The sequence below is a fragment of the Odontesthes bonariensis genome, chromosome 10 (genome assembly GCF_027942865.1).
Source record: "Odontesthes bonariensis isolate fOdoBon6 chromosome 10, fOdoBon6.hap1, whole genome shotgun sequence".
Classification (NCBI taxonomy): Eukaryota; Metazoa; Chordata; class Actinopteri; order Atheriniformes; family Atherinopsidae; genus Odontesthes; species Odontesthes bonariensis.
This window is the reverse complement of record NC_134515.1, coordinates 34,916,425-34,939,854: the sequence shown is the minus strand read 5'-3', so window position 1 is coordinate 34,939,854 and position 23,430 is coordinate 34,916,425. Positions and strand designations below refer to the sequence as shown.

Genomic DNA, 23,430 nt, shown 5'->3' with positions numbered 1-23,430 from the left:
AGACCCACAAACAGAAATACTCTATAAGTCTTTATAACAATGAGGTAAACTTTCAGCTTATTTGATATGAGGAGCAGAAGGGCCAAGGCGATAATTTGCCAAAACATTTTTCTGCATATATAACCATATTCAGTAAACCTCCATGTTAAAATATCCATTCTTTTTCTATACCCACTTGATCCAGTTCAGAATCACAGGAGGGCTACAGTCTATCCCAGCTACTGTTCTGCTTGAATAAAGGCCTACAAAAACTTTGAATATATTCACATGTATGATGATCACACAGAGGGAAAGTTAGAAGTGGCAGGATGTCTCAAATGCTTTCTCCAAGTGACAGATGTCTGTCAGCTGTCATGCAGCAACTGCTACTCCACTACAATTACTGGCATGGAAGCCGAAGAAAACCAGCCAACAGAGGCGGTAAGAAAAATCCGTTTTGCTTGTTAAAACACATTTGTTTTAAAACTTTGGAGCTGTTCCTCATTATGTATTCACATTAATCCTTGTAGTGATAATAATGACCTGATAATTTCATCCAAGGTGAAATATGTTGACCTGTGTTGCACAGATCCTCAGATACTGGAGCTTCACACAGATTCCATCTCCGTCAAACACGAGTGCCAGGAGGCTATCACCGGCAGCTTTGGATGGATGATGGCTGATAAATACTATATGTAATATTGTATGCTCACTGACAGATGCAGAGTACTAATATTTTTGTGTCATTTTTACATGAAAAACTGGCCCTGGTGCAGTATATATGACTCGAGTCACATTAGCAAAACCTTGAGGGTCTAACCTTCAGCCCATTGCCAATGTGACCATTACAGAGGCAAGAAAATCATCTTTCTGAGAGAACATTCATATTGCTTTTCTAACAGTGAATACCCAAAAAATGGCTTCCTAGATGTCTACTATGAGTGAGAAAACAGAAGCAAAAATGAATTTTACATTATTTTCTCAACAGGATGATAACGAGAAGCATGTCACTATGTCCCTGTGAACCAATTAGAATGGTTTTGACATGGTGTCACCAAACATACCTGTACAACTGGTACAAAGAGAATAACAGTCATGGAAACTGTTGCAAGACTGTGAGTATGAGTGTGTTCGTTTCAGAGGATGCGTGTGTGTATGGAACTGGCAAAAGAGGGGAAGATAGAGTTCAGGTACTGTCCTGCATGTGTGGATTCAAAGGATTCTCTCTGTGAGTGCGTGTGCATGTGAGAGTGTATTGCACGAGCAGACAGACTGAAAGATATATTGGCATTCCACCGTTAATTGGCACTTCAGTGCGTGTCTCTCTCCTCAACTAATTAACTCAACGCTCAGAGGCCCGGCTTAATTGGAAGTTCAACCCTCTGTTCCCCGATTCAGTATCTGGGTACACACACACACTAACAGTGAGTGTGTGAAGCCACAGCAGTACAGGGTGAAGTGGTGGCTGTACTGTGGGAACCATGGGTGCTGCAATCGATCGAGTTCTGATCATCACCCTAATTAATTTGATCGGTTGTTACTAAAAAGGTTGATGAGAGGAGCCAAAATGTCTTTTATGTGAGGAGAGGAGAGCTGACAGTTTCATCTAGTGAATTTGGAGCAGTGGAGGGTCAGATGTCATATCCTGATGATCAGATATTGCATGTGAGTAAATCAAACAAACACGAAGGCCAACAAAAGCAAAAGTCAACGGAGATAACACTGATCACCGATTCAGTGTTGCTCCCATTGGCAACGTGTGAGCAAAGGTGTCGAATCAAAGTTAGAAACTAAAGACAATAACAATTCAGCTGGCTTCATTTTGAACATAAAAGGTCTTTATAATACTACACACTCCAGTGAAGTAGTTTCAAATACACTTCTGTCAGAGGTAATGTGTTATAATGTGTTACCAGTTTTCAGCTGTGTGAAATAACATCCATCCATCCATTTTCTATACCTGCTTAATCCAACTCAGGGTGGCGGGGGGGGGGGCCGGAGCCTATTTCAGTTGTCATTGCGTGAGAGGCAGGGCACACCCTGGACAGGCCGCCAGTCCATCACAGGTGAAACAACATATCAAGCTAAATAAAATGGAAAAAAGAGTAGCCCAAAAAGAAGTCAGTGGCTCTTACAGTCTGAGGAAACTCTTTTCCTCGTTTTTAACTTGATATGCTCTACCCCCTTAGTTTTTATTTGAACTCTCAATGAAATTGATATTAATTCATACCATAACAGGCCTTATTTGTTAGTGCTCTAAGCTGTTCTCAATAAACAAGTACAGACTGCTGTGATTTAGGAGAGCAATATGATTCATGTTTCCTAACAATGAATCAACAGGTGTCAAAGCGGGATAGCTCTTCATTTCTGAGGTGTGATTGGATAGCAAAAGTTGACATGAGCCGCATTCGCACTGTAGGAACCTTTGGCAGTTCCTATAACCTTTTCAGGAACGGGGCCGTTTTTTCCCACATTCGCACATACAGGAACTAGGGACCATCGCCCTCAGTTCCTGGAACCATTTTAGCTCCTTCTCTGAGGCTGGGTCTGTTCTGGGTTCCATAGGAACACATCTGACGTAGGTGTTTGGTGGTTGGTAGCTACACCCCTTGTCATGCTGTCACGGCTGAAATGTGATCGTCCATGATTAGGGATGGGAATCGAAAACCGGTTCTTGTTGAGAACCGGTTCCCAGTGTTTCAATTCCTTGGAATCATTTGGCAATTTTGCAAACGATTCCCTTATCGATTCCAGTGGGCGCGAATGACGTCACCACACAATGTTGCGTGGCGAGTCCAGTGCAGCCAGCAGCCAACAGTAAAAATGGCGCCCAAGCGGTACAAACGCTCGAAAGTTTGATTACACATCCCTAAAAAAGACGACAACAGGGCAACTTGCAAAGTGAATATTTCACCAAAGGGAGGAAATACTACCAACATGCAATAACTATGAATGAATGTCGCGTTTTCGATCCGCTCCGGACTAACGTTGGTGAATCTGAATCCAGCAGCAGCAACGTTAGCAATGTTAGCATGTCCTCAGCTAACACTGCAGGTAACTAACTAACTAACAAACACTGCCTATCATGTTAGTGCCATTTGCCTCATTGTAAAACCTGCAATTAGTAACGGTTAAGGTTAAATGAATGCCTTCTCAGGCATTACATTTAGATGAAATCATGAGAGACAGAGCCTGACTGGCTCAGAGCCAGAGGCTGGTGGTACTACCCCCAGTTCACGTCTACCTCCAGCTTCTCCTTTCACCAGAGCAGGGAAGAGTTACATTACCCAGGCCATGATAGACCAATGTGGACCTCACCGTTGTTGGGTTTGTAAGGTCATGACTCGTGTTCTAAACTAAACAAAGTTGATGCTAATCGACCGGTTTGTTGTCCTTTTTCTCCAAATGAGAATCGATAAGGGAACCAACAAAGAACCGAATCGTTAAGCAGAATCGAAAATGTTAAAATCTTATCAATTCCCATCCCTATCCATGATTAATATCACCGTCATGCAGACCATGAACACGGTGGCCTCCCCGCTCTCCATATTAGCTTCTTGGTGGTGTTGTTTTCTTCTCTCCTTACTTTTCGCGGGTTTTGTTTTGTTCTGTTTGGTTGTTGAATGTGGCGCTAAAGCAACACGTCGCTGTCGCAGACGGTTGCATCGCATCAGCCCCTATCAAGGTCCCAGTTCATGTGCGAATGCAAACTGAAACAGTTCCCCTGGGCAAGGGCAGTTATTAGAACGAAATTCAAGGAGGACCGTTCTTAGAACGGCTCTGTCCAAATGCGGCTATGGTCCATTGATCATGATAAGAAACAGACCAAACACAGATACTTTATCTCTTCACAATGTTGAACTGCAAGTGAGGGAGGTTTGTTCCTACCATGAAATTTATGGTTCTCTTGGTTGTTTCCTTCAGATCTGCCATAAACAATTTTTTAATGTACAATAGATCGTGCTGATTTAAAGCAGGTGTAAAGATTTTTTTTATGGCTTACTCTCAAGAGAAGTTTTTGTGGATTTAGGTTGAGTAGAAGCACACCAATCTACCCAGTGGTGCAGACAACACATTCAGCTCCTGTTTGAGGTTGTACTGCTACATTCTTTGGAAGAATCAGATGCATTTTGTGTTGATGTGTCAAAGTAACCTTACATACCTTGCTGTTCATAAACAGCAGCTTCATCTGTTTCACGTAAGTGGTGGTGAGAGGTAGGTTGTAGTCTATCCCCTCCGACACCAGGGAGCTTGGTCTGTTGTTTTCTGAGGAGAAGAAGAAAAACTCGTTGGTCATTTCGTTGGGAGTTTTCTTTTTTGTTCAGTCGGGGGAAAAGATTCCTACACACTCTCTGCTAAGTTCCTATAGACAAACAGCAATGTAAATATAGCATGTACATTTATTCAGTAAACTGTACTTATTAGTATTAATTTCAACATAGAACACCAAAAATGTTTCAAACCTGCATGTTTCTCAAAGGGAAAAGTGAGCTTTTTTCCCAGGTTAATACACCGTATAAGTGGGCATCTAGAAAAATTACTACTGTCAGCTTTAAGAGGAAGTGTAACAAATAACGGATTACAAACTAAGAACCTTTCAAAAGTATCAAATACGCAATAAAGCCCTCTTATTTCTTGGTGGCTGTGTTTGAGCTTTCTTGACCTTGATTTTTGAGTTCTAGAATGCGCTGCTGAGGGTGGCAGCACGTTGGAGTAGCTTTGTACCTCACATTGAGATTTTCTTTTTTTTCTAAATTTCATTCCTGTTTTTACTTGGAAGAAATTGCATTTTTTGGACAACTGTTCCTTCCTGCCTTGGATGCTGTGCAGCTGGATGGATTTTTCCCAATACTTTTGTATATTTTGCTCTTTTGTTATGATGCATAACCATAGCAACAGGGTGGTTTACAACAGGGAGCAGCTGATTAACATTGGAAAAGCAGAAATAATTCGACAACTGAAGCCAGAAATCCCACTGGAATTGAAAAGGAGGCGTCGTGGATGCAGAGCAGGAGCAAAGAGGAGAGAAAGAAAGAAGAAGTTTAAACCATCTCTGCCATCCGTCATCATGGGCAATGTAAGATCGTTAGCTAACAAGTTGGATGAACTTCTAGCCTTGACAAGGACTCAGCAAGAATATCGGGAATGTAGCATTATGTGTTTTACTGAGACATGGCTGCAGGATCATATCCCCGACTCCAGCGTCTCTCTGCCGGGCTTCCTGACTGTACGAGCAGATCGAGATTTAAAGAGTAGCAGGAAAAGGAAAGGGGGTGGATTGGCAGTGCTTGTCAACAACAGATGGTGTCACCCAGGACATGTTACTGTGAAGAGTCGTCTCTGCAGTCCTGACATTGAACTATTGGATCCAGCGACCACCATCAACCGAGAAACGCAGGGCACCCCCTCCTCCTCCTCTTACATCATCTGTCCTGGCAGAGCAGGACACAAGGGGGTGTGCAGGATGTTCAAGGAGCAGCACAACACCCAGAGTTCAAAACAAAGATAGCACTGTTCAAACCAAAGATACCATGCCATGATGTGTTCAGGGTCCCTGCTATAGAAGTCCGACTTCTGACAGCTGTTCTGAGAACAAGCTGGGGCCCAATAGGATTCCTGTTTTAGTTAGTAAAAGAAGGAATCGAAAACAGTCAACCTGCTGGGTGAATTTATCTAATCTGTTATCGGTACCACGTACAACTCAGAATACAACAGAGACCAGTGTAAACTCCACAAAGCTAGCCTTACTTAATATTAGATCTCTGTCCAATAAGTCACTGTTAGTTAATGACTTCATAATTTCACACAATTTAGATTTTCTTTTTCTGACAGAAACATGGTTAACAGAGAGCACAAGTGCTACTGTTCTTAATGAAGCAGCCCCCCCCAAACTTTAGTTTTATTGATAAATGCCGAAATGGGAGGAAAGGTGGGGGGGAGGCTGCCTTATTTAAAGATACATTCCTGTGTAAAGAGATCTCATTTGGTGATTTCACTTCTTTTGAATATCTGAGTTTTATTTTAAAGGGTGTTCCTAAAATCCTGTTCTTAATCATTTACAGATCTCCAGGATACTGTGCAAGTTTTATTGATGATTTTTCTGAATTATTGTCTGTTATTTCGACTGATTTTAACCATTTTATCTTGACCGGGGATTTTAACATTCACATGGATAATATGACGGATGGTACTGCCAAAGAATTTTCTTCTGTGCTGGACATGTTTGGTTTGTGGAGGCATGTAACAGAACCAACCCACCTTCGAGGTCACATTCTGGACCTGGTCATTTCTAAAGGTGTTGATATTTCTTCTGTTGTTGTTACTGATTTGGCCTTGTCTGACCATTTTTGTATTTTATTTGATTTACATATTACTCAGAATGTTCAAACAACCAGCTTCTCAGTTAAGAAGAGGTACATCAATGAGAAAACAAGTGCTCAGTTTAGGGAGGCCATAGTTATGTTACCAACAATGAGCGCAGAGTCGGTTGAAGGAATGCTGGATCATTTTAACTTGAAAATTTTTAATGTAATGGAAGCTGTTGCACCGATAAGAATCAAGAGCACCTTGATCAAACAGAAAACCCCATGGAGAAACACCACTACGGTCAAAAATCTGAAAAGAGAATGCAGGAAAGCTGAACGTAAATGGAGGAAAACAAAGCTTCAGATTCACTATGAGCTGTACAAAGAAAGCCTGCGTAGTTATAACAATGAGCTGTGCAAGGCCAGACAGCTGCATTTATCTGAAATGATTAATAAGAATGTCAACAATTCTCGAACTCTGTTTGCTATGGTTGAAAAACTCACAAATCCTCCTAAACAGTCAAACCCAGACCTCCTCTCCACTGAGAAATGCAACGAATTTGCCCACTTTTTTAGCCAAAAAATCAAAACAATTAGACAAAACATTCACGCAACACAGACAAACAAGAAAACTAATCTGTGTCTAAAACCTAGAAATAACTCTGACGTTATGTCACAATTTAATAATGTTGATTTAAAAATCCTAGAGGAAACAGTTCGGCAGCTGAAATCAACAACTTGTTCTCTGGACATAATACCATCCGACTTTTTAAAAACTGTTTTTACCTCAGTAGAAAGTGATCTCCTACGAATAGTTAACAGCTCACTGGCATCAGGCATTTTTCCCAAGTCACTAAAGACAGCTGCCATTAAGCCACTCCTAAAGAAGAGAACTCTAGATGCCTCTATGATGAACAACTACAGACTTGTCTCTAACCTCTCTTTTATATCCAAGATTATTGAGAAAGTTGTATTTAACCAGCTCAACGACTTTCTGAATGAAAGTGGAAGTCTTGATAAGTTTCAATCAGGCTTCAGACGTCATCACAGCACTGAAACAGCTCTGGTCAAAGTGTTAAACGACATTAGGTTGAATACTGATTCTGGTAATGTTTCAGTCCTGGTTCTGTTGGACCTCAGCGCTGCGTTTGATACTGTAGATCACAGAATCCTGTTGCACAGGCTGGAAAACTGGGTTGGACTTTCTGGAGCGGTCCTTAACTGGTTCAGGTCCTACTTAGAAGGCCGGAGTTATTTTGTTACTATTGGCAGCTATGAATCTGAGCGAGTGGCCATGACTTGTGGAGTCCCCCAGGGGTCAATTCTTGGACCTCTTCTGTTTAACTTGTATATGCTCCCTTTGGGTCAGATATTGCAGAATTTTAACATCAATTATCACAGTTATGCAGACGATACACAACTTTATGTGTCTCTGTCACCGGACGACTGCAGCCCAGCAGACGTACTGTGTCAGTGTCTGGAGGAAGTAAACACCTGGATGAGAGAGAATTTTCTACAATTAAATGAAGACAAAACTGAGATCATTCTGTTTGGTAGCAAAGAGAAGAGGGTCAGCGTTGGTACATATCTTGAGACTCGGGACCTTATAATCACTGACCAAGTTCGTAACCTCGGAGTGTTGATAGACTCAGATCTGACTTTCAGCAGCCACATCAAAGCTGTCACCAAGGCAGCTTTTTACCATCTCAGAAACATCAACAGAATTAAAGGTTTCCTCTCCCAAAAAGACCAGGAGAAACTCATCCATGCATTCATCTCCAGTAGACTCGATTACTGTAATGCTCTTTTAACTGGACTTCCCAAAAAGAGCATTAAACATCTGCAGCTCATCCAGAACGCTGCTGCTAGAGTTTTAACCCGGACTAAGAGATCTGAACACATCACACCAGTTTTAAAATCTTTACACTGGCTTCCAGTCAGTCATAGAATAGATTTTAAAAGCCTGCTGATGGTTTACAAATCCCAGAATGGTTTAGGCCCAAAATACATCTGTGATATGTTCAGAGAATATAAACCCAGCAGAGCTCTTAGATCCAAGGACTCAGGTCAGCTGGTCCAGTCCAGAGTCCAGACTAAACATGGAGAAGCAGCATTTAGCTGTTATGCTGCCAACAAGTGGAACAAACTGCCAGTGGAGATTAAACTTTCACCAAATGTAGACATTTTTAAATCCAGGTTAAAAACATTTCTTTTCTCATGTGTCTATGCATGAAATATCTTTTAACTTATCTAGACTGTTGCCTGATTTTAAATTCATTTAAATGATTTTATTTGTTTCTCTTTATTTTATTTTATGTATTTTTAATGCTTCTTGCACTCCCTGCTGCAATGCTTTTATTTTATGTAAAGCACTTTGAACTGTTTGTACATGAAATGTGCTATACAAATAAATTTGATTTGATTTGATTTGATTGGCAGTAAGTTTTCGTCCATATTATTTGCCAAGAGAGTTCACTAGTGTTGTTTTGGTGGCTGTTTACATTCCACCCTCAGCTGTTGCCGACTGCATGTGATGTCATCAGTTCCGTTGTTGCTAAGATACTGACACAACACCCCAATTCTTTTGTGGCAATATCTGGTGATTTTAATCATGCCTCACTCTCTGCTACACTGCCAACTTTTCAACAGTTTGTCAGCTGCTCTACCAGAGAAAACAAGACATTGGATTTGTTTTACACAAATGTCAAGGATTCATACATTTCCAAATCAAGACCTCCCCTAGGTAAATCAGATCACAACCTTGTTTTTCTCTGTTCAGCATATAAACCCCTTGTCCAGAGACTACCTGTCACAAAAAGGACTGTTAGAAAGTGGTCACAGGAAGCTGAAGAAGCCTTACAGGGTTGTTTTGATGCAACCGATTGGATTTCTCTTTGTAAGCCACATGGAGAGGACATTAATGCCATGACTGAGTGTGTGACTGACTATATAAACTTCTGTGTGGACAACACCATCCCCACCAGAACAGTGAGATGCTTCCCTAATAACAAACCCTGGATCACCAGTGAGCTAAAGGAACTATTGAACAAGAAAAAAAAGAGCCTTTAGGGAGCGAGACAGGGAGTTACTGAGGAGTATACAGAAGCAGCTCAAAGTCAAGATCAGAGAGAGCAAGGAGGTGTATAGAAAGAAGCTTGAGAGTAAACTGCAGAGGAACAATATCAGAGATGTGTGGTCAGGAATGAAGAAGATCACAGGCCTCAAGCAGAGGGAGGATCGGATGGATGGAAGTCTGGACAGAGTAAATGAGCTGAACACATTCTTCAACAGGTTCAGTTCAGGAACAAGCTCACCATCCTCCCCTCCTGTTCCCAGCCAAAGAGACATCCCACCCTCCTCTGACCCACAGCTTTCCTGTAACATCTCCACCTCCACCTCAGTCATGGATTCTTCTGCTTCAACTAGTTTGTCTTCAACCAAATCAGGAGATGCTGCTGTCCCTTTTGCCTCCCCCTCCCACTTTTCTGTTTCTAGAAGTCAGGTGAAGAGGCAGTTGGAGAGACTGAACCGGAACAAGGCTGCAGGTCCAGATGGTGTCAGCCCCCGAGTCCTGAAGGCCTGTGCAGAGCAGCTCTGTGGGATTCTGCAACACCTTTTCAACCATAGCTTGACCCAAGAGAAGGTACCACTGTTGTGGAAGACATCCTGTCTGGTTCCGGTACCAAAGAAAACTCACCCTTCAGTCATCAATGACTACAGACCTGTTGCCCTGACATCCCACATCATGAAGGTCCTGGAGAGACTCCTGTTGACCCACCTGTGTAAGCAAACCAGCACATATCAGGACCCCCTGCAGTTTGCTTATCGCCATGGAGTTGGAGTTGAAGACGCTATCATACACCTGCTTCAACAAACCCACTGTCATCTGGACAAAGCAGGCAGCACTGTGAGGATCATGTTCTTTGATTTCTCCAGTGCATTTAACACAATTCAGCCTGATCTGCTTCGTCTGAAACTCCAGAAGACTCAGGTGGAGGCCTCAACAATCACCTGGATTAATGACTACCTGACCAACAGACCACAGTTTGTCAGACTGAAGAATTGTGTGTCTAACCAGGTGATCAGCAGCACAGGAGCACCACAGGGGACTGTACTCTCACCATTCCTTTTCACTCTGTACACTTCAGACTTCCAGTACAAGTCAGACTCCTGTCATCTACAGAAATATTCAGATGACTCTGCAGTTGTCGGGTATTTCAGAGATAGACAAGAAGCTGAGTACAGAGAGCTGGTGGACCGCTTTGTGGCATGGTGTGGGAACAATCATCTCATCTTGAATGTTAACAAAACAAAGGAGATGATTGTAGATTTCAGGAGAAACAGGGTCAGATCAAACCCTGTTTCCATCATGGGAGAAGAAGTGGAGGTGGTTGAGGAATATAAATACCTTGGTGTTCATCTGGACTGGACTGGAGACACAACAGTGAAGCCATCTACAAGAAAGGACAGAGCAGACTGTACTTCTTGAGGAAGCTAAGGTCCTTCAAGGTTTGCAACAAGATGTTGCAGATCTTCTACAAGTCTGTTGTTGAGAGCGTCATTTCCTCTTGCGTCATCTGTTGGGGCAGCAGCATCAGAACCAGGGACCTAAAAAGACTCAACAACCTGATAAGGAAGGCTGGTTCTGTTGTGGGGACGACTGTGGAACCTCTGGAGACAATAATGCAAAAGAAGGATTTTGCATAAAATCAAGAGAATTATGGACAACCCTGAACATCCTCTCCATGAGACTGTTATCGGAAAACAGAGTCTCTTCAGTCAAAGGCTTCTTCAGTTTGGATGCAAAACAGACCGCTACAGGAAATCTTTCCTGCCCACAGCCATCAGCATCTATAATAACTCCTTGATTTAATTGAGTTACATCAACATTTAATTTCCCTCTGGGATAAATAAAGTATTTTTGAATTGAATTGAATTGAATTGAATTTGTCTCTGAGCATCTCGGATCTTGTACTGTTGGACACTCCAGGCAGTATATTGTTGTAATGTTTTAAGTATTTAAAACATTACAACAATATTACTGAGCATGTATCGTTGTAATGTTTTAAATACTTGAACGCAGTTTTTCTAGAGAAGATTAATTGTTTTGTATATGGGATTATCGTCCATCAACTCTTTTGGGCTTTCACATGCGCGAGCGTACCAATAACCGGTGAGTTACATGCTGTTTATAAAGTTGTTTTGTAACGTCCCCATGCCAGTAATGTGAGAACCATGCATATGGTTTTGATGGTAAGGCTTGTGACTTTATTGTCGGATGGTTTATAAAGTGGTGTGACGTTTCTGCAGTGTGCAAGTTGTTGTTTTACGTGGAAGGTTTAGCACTTGCCCCTAGCCACTACGTATTAGCCTCGCATGACAGGCTGCACAAACAGCGCTATCTCCACACAGGGAGCGTCGATTTGCACCTGTCTGTGTCCTACTATCAGTATTTGACAACCTCTAGCAATGGGATTGCGCTTCAAATGCCCCGGAGTTTTCCTTTAAGAAGGTTGGTGATCTGGCCCTGGTCATAGATGGCTGTTCCATCTCTCCATCACCAGAGGTACGGAACCTGGGTGTCATCCTGGACTCCACCCTTTCATTTCGGTCCCACATCAAGAGTATCACTAAATCTGCCTTTTTTCAGACTCCGGCCCTCACTATACGACTCAGTAACAGAGACCCTCATCCACTCATTTATCTCCTCCCGCCTGGACTACTGCAATGGTGACCTGTCTGGGCTACCCAGTAAGGCCCTTGACAGGTTGTAGTATGTTCAAAACTCAGCTGCCAGGGTGCTAACTCACACCAAGCCCTGGCAGCACATCACCCCCATCCTAAAGCAGCTTCACTGGCTCCCAGTCAAAGCACGCATCACCTATAAAATCCTTCTGTTGACCTACAAATGTCTCCACTCACTCGCAGCTAAGTACATCTCTGATCTCCTCCACCCCTACTCCCAGTCACGGCTTCTGCGCTCCTCAGACAAGGACCTACTTTCCGTTCCTCGCACCAGACTAAAAACATATGGAGATAGGGCCTTCTGTTCAACTGCCCCTACCCTATGGAACAATCTGCCACTTCACATCTGTTCTGCCCCCTCTCTACTACAGTTCAAAAAGAATCTAAAAACACATCTCTTCTCCATGTCCTACTCTTCTTAACCCCCCCCCCCGGGCCCTACCCTTCCCCCCTTCGTTTCTCTTGTTAAAGGGATACGCCATCCCCAGGCCAAATTAAGTGTATCCCCGCATTCCCGAGACATAAATAAGTGTGTGTGAGCGTTTTCCTGGCGACCCAGGCATTGTCCGAATCTCACAGCACTGACCACTGCTTGGTTGCGCGTAATACATACATGCTAGCGTCGCCAATCGAAATATTTCAGGAAATATTTCGATATTTTGGCCTGGGGGTGGCGTATCCCTTTAAGCGACCTTGGGTACCCTGAAAGGTGCTATATAAGTCCAAGTTATTATTATCATTATTATTATTATTGTTTATCTGTGGTTGTATCTACCCAACTTTATAATCAGGTGGGTTTATTTTGGTCATCTAAAATACTGAAATAGGGTGTATTCTCTGTTTCACAGGGCTTTGGGGATATGAGCAGTACAACTATCTTTTGCCATTTTCCCTTTTCTTTATGGGATATAATGTAAATATTTATAGCTGCCACAGCAAACTCTGTTGATAGCCACTACTTTGCGCAGTAAATATATTTGTCCACCATAATTTAGCATTGTTTGGATTCTCTGATAAACATGACCTGTTTAGGTGTGCTGATTTAGTTGGCAACATTGAGCAGTAGAAGACTAATTAGGAGACTTGAGCATATTCTGTTATCTGTAATAATATGCTTTGTTGTCTTGCCTTATATTGTATTATATTAAAGTTACAGAGTAATAATGATTTCAAGTGTAACAACACCAAAAATGCCCCAGCATTTTCATAGATTTATCTTGTTATTATCATCTGCTGACATTCATTATTCCATAAATGGGAATTTTATCTGTTTAGATTTTACAAATGTTTGACATATGTGTTTATTTAATTGATTTCTGATTAATTCAGACATTAATTATTTATAATTTCTTACAGCTATACTTCCTCCTAGGTAAATCAATTGTCATCCTGTTTTGTGTGAACAGCAACACTAGAGGGCGCTGTAGAGTTGGAAGAAGAGAGACACAAATAATGAAGAGCAGGTGAGCAGGCTGCTCATCAGACAACAGACACCCTAAACTATGGAGTTTTTCTTTGTCTGGCACATGTTCACAACAAAAGCTTTGCGTTACAAATGCTTTACAAAATACTTACAGAAACACATATTGACAGATTTCAAGTCAACATCCATGTTACTTTTTTTCTCTTGTCCTATCAACAATCTATCGACTGACATGAAAGACATTTCAAAGATCTGAAGCATCTACAGAATGAACACAAACATGGGGCAAAGGATCAATATGGCATAGGGGAGCAGAGAAGATCATCCGCCATATATGCTAATTGATGGTACTGGAGGACAAACTGTGGTAACTGAGTGATTGTATGACAAAAAGCTGCAAATGTGGTTTAGAATTCTGGCTCTGGATTTTCTTCTGTGGAAAATGATGGTCGACGACACTAGATATTACAAATGGGAACAAATGACAGAGTTAACATTTCTAGAACATCCTCTGCACATAAACATGCACACACACGTTTGTTTCAGAATCTTTGTGATGATTCAAGCTTTCAGAGCCCCTAATCCTAACTCAAACCATCAAAGATGAGCTAAAACAATTCTCTTTAAACATTTGGGGCCCACCATTTTGTGTTTTTCATTTTTCTTCTTCTTTAAGGTTTTTGGACCTTATGAATATATAAAAATGAGTACAAATACACACACACACACACACACACACATACACACAGTCTGCTGCCTGCATCAATTAAACAAGGCCCCAGTCCACACTGATTAATTGCATTTAATAATTCACAGCTGAACTTTAACAAAAGACACACAGCATAGCGATAAAGTGGGTGAAGTCATGTGCATGTGAGTGTATGTATATGGGTGTGCGTGTGTGTGTGTGTGCGGGCGTGTGTGTGTGTCTACTGTGTCTGTCATGTCTGTCAGGGAGAGACCGAACCCCCACAGCGTCAAAAAGCAATTAACTGCTCCCTCTCTGTGGCAAAGCACAACATGCGCTCATTGCTTCCCTGCCAAATTGATTGCATGCGTGTGTGTAATAATGCGCACACATTACCGATTAGTATTTTCCATTCAACAATTTTTCATACCAGCTGCCCGTTGTGTAATGAAATACTCAAAATTTCAATTTAATCCAATTCAGAAACATCTTTTTGTTATGTTCCCTCTCCATCTTTTCCAACTAAATGTAAGATTCTTCCTCCCGCCTCACAACAGCACTGCCTGGATCTTTCTTTCTCTCCCCCCACTCTGGTGAAAATTTGCTTGTTTCCAAGGACTTTTTTTTTTTTCCTAAAAGCGATTAATTAGGCTGACTGAGGAGAGAGATAGGACACTCCAATGACTTCTTTATCTAATGAGGGATGCACAGAATTAAATGGGAGGAATGATGGACAGCGGACATAGGAAAGGACAGACATGGTGACAGAGGAGAAGATGGGACAAAGGGAATGTGAGGGATTCATTGATGGAATGAGAAGCATGAAAGAGTGCAAAGGGGCTGCTAGAGGGTATGCAAGAATGGACACAGAGAAGAAGAATAGGGGTTGGGCGACACCGGGAGCAGGACCATATGGATGCTCGTTGCAAATCATACTCTGTAGAAAAAATACCATAAGAGTTGGCAGGGTTGCTAGAGCAGGGCCTGAAGAGGAATTTGGTATTTGGTAAATGTTTGTTACACTGGTGCTTGGAAATGTCTTTTCCCTTTAGAATTTTTTACATTTTGCATAAACACAGCCTAAAACATCAGACAAAAAGAAATTTTTGCACAGGCTGTGTGATCTATCGGTGTCCAGTTAGCCTACTGTCACGCGCACTTGGTCCTTTGCACTCAGCTCATTTTTCTAAAGATCCATCAGACAGTAACAGGACTTTCCAACATAAAGCGCTCATGTTTCAATGATTAAGACACTGCACAAACTTTAAACATTAAATATTCATAAAGCCAAACAACAACATGACATACAAACTATGCGGGAACAGAAGTACTGAACAGCAGTGTTTCTGCCAGCATCGTTTTCAAGGCAGGAATCAACTAATTGGTCAACAGAGGAGGCTAAAATAACATAAAACCTCATTTTGTAGGTAGACCTGCCATTCATTACATGAAATGTAATAGTTTTATTTTCAGAAAGAGGCATAAATATGGGGCATAAATATGAACTTATGTCAATAAAGAATCTAGGTTAGTAATCAGATGAAGAGATGGAGATTTCTGTGGACCATATTGAACTATTTATGGAGAGTTCATGGAAAACCTTCAGAAAATGCTTCGCTAAATTTTCACTTTTTGCACTTTCGTCATCAGAATTAAACTAGGACTGACCTTACGTGGTATGTTTTCTAGCTAACAGATCACAACTATGGTCATTTGCAGGCATTTGTTTTAAAAAAAAAAAAGAGGTGCTCCGATATTTTGTAATGCTAAATTCCTCTGTACTCAGGGAGAATGCAGATGAAAATGTGAAAATATGAAAATATGGACAATTATAGCTCTAAAAAAAATGATGGCGTATCCATTAAAACACAACAAAATGACAAAAACAAATCAAAGAACAAAACCTGAAGAGCTTGAAAAAGTTTTTGTGCAGTGGACGTTTCATGGTTCCTTGTTTGGGATTCCAAGTCATCTTGGACTTTTTCCAGTCATTTAAGAATAATGGGGTCTGGCATTCAATAATGTTCCAAATTAATTTATACAAATGAATAATCTCTTATTTTACAAACTTTCTTCTCCCACAGAAACAACCAAAGACAACCAAGATACAAAAGTTAGGGATGCTTTTTTTTTGCAGTAAAGAAGGGCACTAACAGCAGTAAATTACATAGCTTAGAATAAGTCACAGTGATTGATTAAAAAAATGTCCTCTCCAAATTTTATATTCTGAAAAATGATTATTTCAACACCTTCAGGGTGCAACCTTGCCCCTGTGCCAGTGAAAACTGCACTCATTATTTAAAGAGAATGAAGGGATTTCTTATCACTGATTAGAATTGCTTCTGTCAAAAAACACAGGGGTGCCTTGCAAAGAGCAGACAAATTGTATTTAATACAATGTAAAACGCAAAAAAAGCAATTACATGGACTTAAATATACCTTGCACTGGGGATTTGATCTGTCTTATTTTACATTCCAATGACAGTATGAAGTGATCGCTCAAACACGTCAGAAAAACGTCTGTTACTTCTAGTATTTATTTAAATGTGTCCCTGTTCAGTGGCGATGGTTAGTTTGGCCAGAGACTACTCTTCTCGTTTAGATTACTACAATGCACTATTTACTTGCCTTAATAAAATAATCTCTTGCCTCTCAAATTGTTTGAACTGGAACCAACAGAAGACATGACTCTGAACAACTGGGATTTGATCATCTCTTCCCTAGTTACCAGTTAATTTAAGAATTAAATACAAAATCTTGGTAATAACTTTTGGGGCTCTACATGGTCAAGCTCCTCAATATATTTCTGATTTGTTAAAACCCTACTCTACAACTAGAACTCTCAGGTCAGGTCATCAGAGATTGTTAGCTGTTCCACCCATCCATCCATTTTCTATACCCGCTTAATCCAAAGGGTTGCAGGCGGACTGGAGCCTATCCCAGCTCTCATTGAGCAAGAGGCGGGTTATACCCTTGACAGGTCATTCAAATATCTTTTCTTATCATTTTTTTGTGAACAAACAAACTGTATCATTTTACTTTTAAGGATTATATAAAAAATGTTTTATGTATTTTATTTTTTGGTCTAACTTTTTCCACACTTTTACCATGTTTTTATGGAATGTTACTTTCCTTTTGGTTTATTTTGCACTTCAGTTCAATTTCTTAGGTTTTTAATGTGATTTTCAAATAATCTTCACATTTGCATTGACATATGAAGAAGTTTATACACAGTTTAATCTATCAATGTATATAGCCGTTTCTATTTTTCAAATATATGTATCTATTTTTTAATTCTAGTTTATATTTTTTGCAACTTTTTTCTGTAGAATCTAATGTATTTGGATTTAATTGAATGCTAATTCTTCAATTCCAAAATGGGAAATTATTTTGCTGGATTATTTTGCTTTTCCTTGTTTTACTTTTGCTTATCTCAGTTGCTTTTGCTTTTTCCATTCCCTGCTAGTTTTTGCTACTTCCCTATTGCATGGATTATTAATATAAACTGAAGTGCAGATGCCAACATCTGGTCTTGATCCAGCAATCTCTTGTTTGTCAGGCAGTATCGCAGCATTCCTGCATGAAGTTCTACATTCTTATCTGTGATGGTAGTTCTATACATGTACTGTTAAGTCCTAGTGGCTCACAGTCACTAATAAAGGTTAGAAAGTGAGCAGTACTGCACCAGTTAAGCATTGCATTAGCATTACACTTGTGGTGTCAAATTTTCTTTATATTTTTGTCCCATGTTAAGACTGGGCTCTTACCTTGCCCAAAATGCAATTTGACGACCAGCAGCTTAGTCAAAGATTCGGTTTAACATCAGAATGCAGAGGCTGGTTAGGCTCACATCTTTTGATTTCTCTATCATCCGTTCCTTTTCAATACCCATTGAAGGTAATGGCCATTTCATAAATAAATTCAGTTCAATTAATTTGATCAATATAGTGTACATTTTACAACAAGGTCATCTCAAGGTATTTTAGAGTGAGTTTAGAAGAGGGGTCTCACTCTCGCGGCCCGTGGGCCGCAAGAGGATAGTTTGTGGCCCTCACCTTAATATGAAAGTTTAATGTTAGTGTGGCCCGCAATCTTAATATGAATGGTTGTGTGCGGGGCTGATTCAACTCGGCAATACTGTATTGCCGAGTTGATTAGCATGTTAATCCCTGTCTGGGAGTGTAGCTAAACACTGAAACGGAAACTTCAACGCGACAGTGACACCAAACGGAATTATATATTATTACACAGTGCCAAACATGTCTTGTTCAAAGCCTGCAGTGAAGAGAAAGGTTGATGATGAGCACAGACAATTTCAGGAAAAGTGGGAAATTCAGTATTTCTTTGTTGAGCACAGGGGCATCCCAACGTGTCTTATTTGCACAGAGAAAGTTGCAGTGCACAAGGAATACAATTTGAGACGTCATTACACAACAAGACATGCTGAGGAGTATAGCCGCTTTCGGACAGAGCCGTTCTAAGAACGCAGCTATCAGAACTGTCCTACTCGAATTTCGTTCTGATAACTGTCCTTCTGTTTCAGTCTGCATTCGCACATGAGTCGGGACCTGATAGGGACTGATGCGCCGCGCGCAGCTGTCTGCGTGACGTGTTACGTTAGCCGTTTAGCGCCACATTCAACAACAAAACAAAACCCGTAAAAGTAATTAGAGAAGAAAAAACACCACCAAGAAGCTAACATGGAGAGCGGGGAGGCCACCGTGTTCATGGTCTGCATGATGGTGATATTAATCATGGACGATCACATCAGGCGTCTAACATGGAGGCTGGAAGAGCTCACAGAGAGAGTCAGGAGACGATACTTTTTCATTTCATGAAGGAAGAAAGGAGAGCAGAGCGCCGCAGACAAAGGAGAGCAGTGTAAGTTTAACTTATTAAACACCCGCCGGTTGTGTCTGTGTCGTATGATGAAACATTTCAGCCGTGATAGCATGACATGGGGCGTAGCTACCGACCACCACACACCTCCGTCAGATTCGTTCTATAGAACCATGAAAAGACCCGACCTCGGAGAAGGAGCTAAATAGTTATAGGAACTGAGGGAGATAGCCCCGAGTTCCTGTATGTCCGAACACGGGAGAAAACGGCCCTGCGGATTAAAAGGTTATTACAACTGCCAAAGGTTCCTACAGTCCGAAAGCGGCTAATGCTAAATACGAGGGAGATGAGAGAGCCAACTGGGTTGCTAATCTTAAAAAATGTCTACTGAGGCAACAAGATTTCTTTAAGAAAGCAACCAAAGAGAATAATGCAGCATTCGAAGCTAGCTACGTGGTTAGTGAGATGATTGCTAAAGCAGGAAAGCCCTTCACAGACGGTGAATTTGTCAAAAAGTGCATATTGCAGGCTGCAAGTATTGTCTGTCCAGAAATGAAAGGTCAGTTTAGCAACATCAGCCTTTCTGCAAACACCGTGGCAGAGCGCATTTCTGACCTGTCAAGTGACATTTATTATCAACTGTGTGATGAAGCAAAATGTTTCAGTGTATACTCAGTCGCTCTTGATGAGACCACAGACATCACTGATACTGCCCAGCTCGCAATTTATGTCCGTGGTGTTGATGACAATTTTAAAGTGATGGAGGAGTTGCTCACAGTAAATCCAATGCATGGCCAGACCACCGCTCAGGAGATATTTCACCAGCTGTGTGATGCCTTTGAGAATGCCGGTTTGCCATGGAAGAGGTTTGTTGGAATAACAACCGATGGAGCGCCATCAATGACAGGGAGGAAAAATGGACTGGTGGCACTTGTTAAAAAAAAACTGGAAGAGGAGAATGTGGAGGAGGCCATTGCTCTGCACTGCATTATCCATCAGCAGGCCCTTTGCAGCAAGTGCCTGAAGTTTGACAACGTGATGTCTGTCGTTGTAAAATGCATCAACCAAATTAGATCCAGGGGTTTAAAACACAGAAGGTTTCGTGCTTTTTTAGTGGAAATTTTAGAGTCAGAATATGGGGATGTGCTCTACTTCACTGAGGTACGCTGGCTCAGCAGGGGAAACGTATTGAAGAGATTTTTTGAGTTGAGAGCAGAAGTGAAAGCCTTCATGGAGAAAGATGGGGTTTCTGTTCCTATGCTAAGTGATCCCAAATGGCTCATGGATTTAGCTTTTCTTGTTGATATCACACATGAGCTTAATGTACTGAACAAGAAGTTACAAGGCCAGGGGCAACTTGTTAGTGTTGCCTTTGACAACTTGAGAGCAAAACTTGTGTTATGGAAAGTCCAGCTCTCTCAGACAAACCTTTGCCATTTCCCAGCATGCAAGGCATTCATGGATGCAGGCACACCATTCAGTGGTGAGAAGTATGTTGATGTCATTTTGAAGCTACAGGAGGAATTTGATCACAGATTTGCAGACTTCAAGAGGCACAGAGCCACATTTCAAATTTTTGCGGACCCCTTCTCATTTGATGTGCAAGATGCCCCTCCTGTGCTTCAAATGGAGCTCATTGATCTGCAGTGCAACTCTGAACTCAAAGCCAAGTTCAGGGATGTGTGTGGAAAAGCAGACAAGCTCGGGCAATTTTTGAGAGAATTCCCCCCCAGTTTCCCTGAGCTTTCCCGAGTGTTCAAGCGGACCATGTGTCTTTTTGGAAGCACATACTTGTGCGAAAAGCTCTTTTCTACCTTGAACTTCAATAAGTCCAAGTACAGGTCCAGACTTACTGATGAGTATCTTCAAGCCCTACTGAGGGTCTCCACTGCTTACTCCCTCACAGCAATGCGAGAGGAAGCGCTGCCAGGTCTCTAGCAGCAAGAAGTAGGCAGAAGCCATGTTCAGAACAATGTTCCTTTCAAGGTTAAAGAACTGTTAATACATACATGTGAATGTGAATAATAATAAATTTCTCTAGTCAGCAACTTTATGTGGTTTCTTCAGTTTTCTATATCTGCTGTATTATTATTGTTTTCATTATTATCATTTTATTCATTTATTACTGTTTGATAATTATTTTTCTTACATTTGATAACATTAAAAGTTTTTATCCGAGCCTAACAAAACCTAATGCGACCCAGCCTTACCCAGACTCTACCTCCAGTGGCCCCCAGGTAAATTGAGTTGGAGACCCCTGGTTTAGAACAACAAATTCTATACAGTTCAATTTCAACTAATCACTAAATTGCTCCTTTGTTTACTACTCTGTATAAGAGACACCAAGCTTTTAACTAAATAGTAACTAAACTTAGAGCCCAGAGACTTTATCTTTTTGATGAGTTGCACTGTTGGGATAGTTAACAGAATACAGAATTTAAAGCACTAATTAGCATATATACTTGTACAAATGACATTTATTGACATTTTATTGATATTTCACACTCTGAATTCTGACTTTTAACTAAAGTGGTAGCAATTTAATACTGTGGACTATAAGGACAGTCAGTAATTGTTCACTATTGATAAAATTAAACAAAAAAAAGAAAATTAAATTAATTTTCCCTAATGCCAGGTAAATGTTCAATATTTGTGACTAAATCTGAAAAATGTCTCAGCTCGAACTGAAGTCTAAGGACTCACTGACTTGATGATATTTTCTGTTGTGTTTGATTGGCACCTTTGTAGTCATGTCCTGTGGTACTACTATGCATCCTCTTCTGGCACTCTCCACAGCTCATCAGGAAACGAGTCACCGCCTCTCTCGGCAGAAAGGCATACGTCTCTGCTATCTGACACAGATACACCAACAGAAACAAGAGAGAAAGGGTCTTCAGTTTGGATGTTGGAGGCAAAGAGTTGCAACATGTTAATAAGGGAACATAGGATAAGAGCAGACATGAAATACTTTTACGGTTACTTTTTGGTCACTTGGGATGTCCATTGTGGCTAATCTTTATATGACGGAAGTGGAAAACAAAGCACTGAGGTCATACAAAGGAACAACACCAAGCCACTGGTTCAGATATGTGGACGACACCTGTATGGAGCAGATCATTCGGGGTTAAAAAAAAAAGACATTTGTGGGTTGATGCAAGTCAGTGGAGTCTCAAAAATCACATACAAATGCAGCGAAGTTCACAGACCAGAAGCCGTTTGAAAATCAAGTTGTATTTATTTGTGCATCTATATGCATATATGTGTGAATCTTGTCCTGCACGTTTGTGAATCGTCCTGTGCATTTGTAAATCGTGTCCTGTGCATTTGTGAATTGTCCTGTGCATTTGTGACTCGTCCTGTGCATTTGTGAATCGTCCTGTGCATTTGTGAATCTTGTCCTGCACATTTGTGAATCTTGTCCTGCACATTTGTGAATTGTCCTGTGCATTTGTAAATCGTGTCCTGTGCATTTGTGAATCTTGTCCTGCACATTTGTGAATCGTCCTGTGCATTTGTGAATCTTGTCCTGCACATTTGTGAATCGTCCTGTGCATTTGTGAATCTTGTCCTGCACATTTGTGAATCGTCCTGTGCATTTGTGTATCTTGTCCTGCACATTTGTGAATCGTCCTGTGCATTTGTGACTCGTCCTGTGCATTTGTGAATCGTCCTGTGCATTTGTGAATCGTCCTGTGCATTTGTGACTCGTCCTGTGCATTTGTGAATCGTCCTGTGCATTTGTGACTCGTCCTGTGCATTTGTGACTCGTCCTGCACATTTTTTAATCTTGTCCTGTGCATTTGTGAATTGTCCTGTGCATTTGTGACTCGTCCTGCACATTTGTGAATCTTGTCCTGCACATTTGTGACTCGTCCTGTGCATTTGTGACTCGTCCTGCCCATTTGTGAATCTTGTCCTGCACATTTGTGAATCATCCTGTGCATTTGTGACTCGTCCTGTGCATTTGTGACTCGTCCTGTGCATTTGTGAATCGTCCTGTGCATTTGTAACTCGTCCTGTGCATTTGTGAATCTTGTCCTGCACATTTGTGAATCTTGTCCTGCACATTTGTGACTCGTCCTGTGCATTTGTGACTCGTCCTGTGCATTTGTGAATCGTCCTGTGCATTTGTGACTCGTCCTGTGCATTTGTAACTCGTCCTGTGCATTTGTGAATCTTGTCCTGCACATTTGTGAATCTTGTCCTGCACATTTGTGAATCTTGTCCTGCACATTTGTGAATTGTCCTGTGCATTTGTGAATCTTGTCCTGCACATTTGTGAATTGTCCTGTGCATTTGTGAATTGTCCTGTGCATTTGTGAATCATGTCCTGTGCATTTGTGAATCATGTCCTGTGCATTTGTGAATCTTGTCCTGCACATTTGTGAATTGTCCTGTGCATTTGTGAATCTTGTCCTGCACATTTGTGAATTGTCCTGTGCATTTGTGAA

General features: G+C 41.2%; 1 protein-coding gene across 1 annotated transcript in view; it reads right to left on the bottom strand.

Annotated features, from left to right (window-relative positions):
* Positions 1-3,819: 3,819 nt before the first annotated feature.
* The window catches only part of LOC142390429 (nucleolar protein 4-like), a 72,798-nt gene continuing 53,187 nt past the window's right edge, over positions 3,820-23,430 (bottom strand). The window contains exons 3-5 of the mRNA XM_075475845.1: positions 21,720-21,831; positions 4,142-4,245; positions 3,820-3,840 (exon numbers count right to left, since the gene is read on the bottom strand). Of these exons, the coding sequence (XP_075331960.1) occupies positions 3,820-3,840; positions 4,142-4,245; positions 21,720-21,831 (237 nt within the window). The remainder of the gene's footprint in view (positions 3,841-4,141; positions 4,246-21,719; positions 21,832-23,430) is intronic.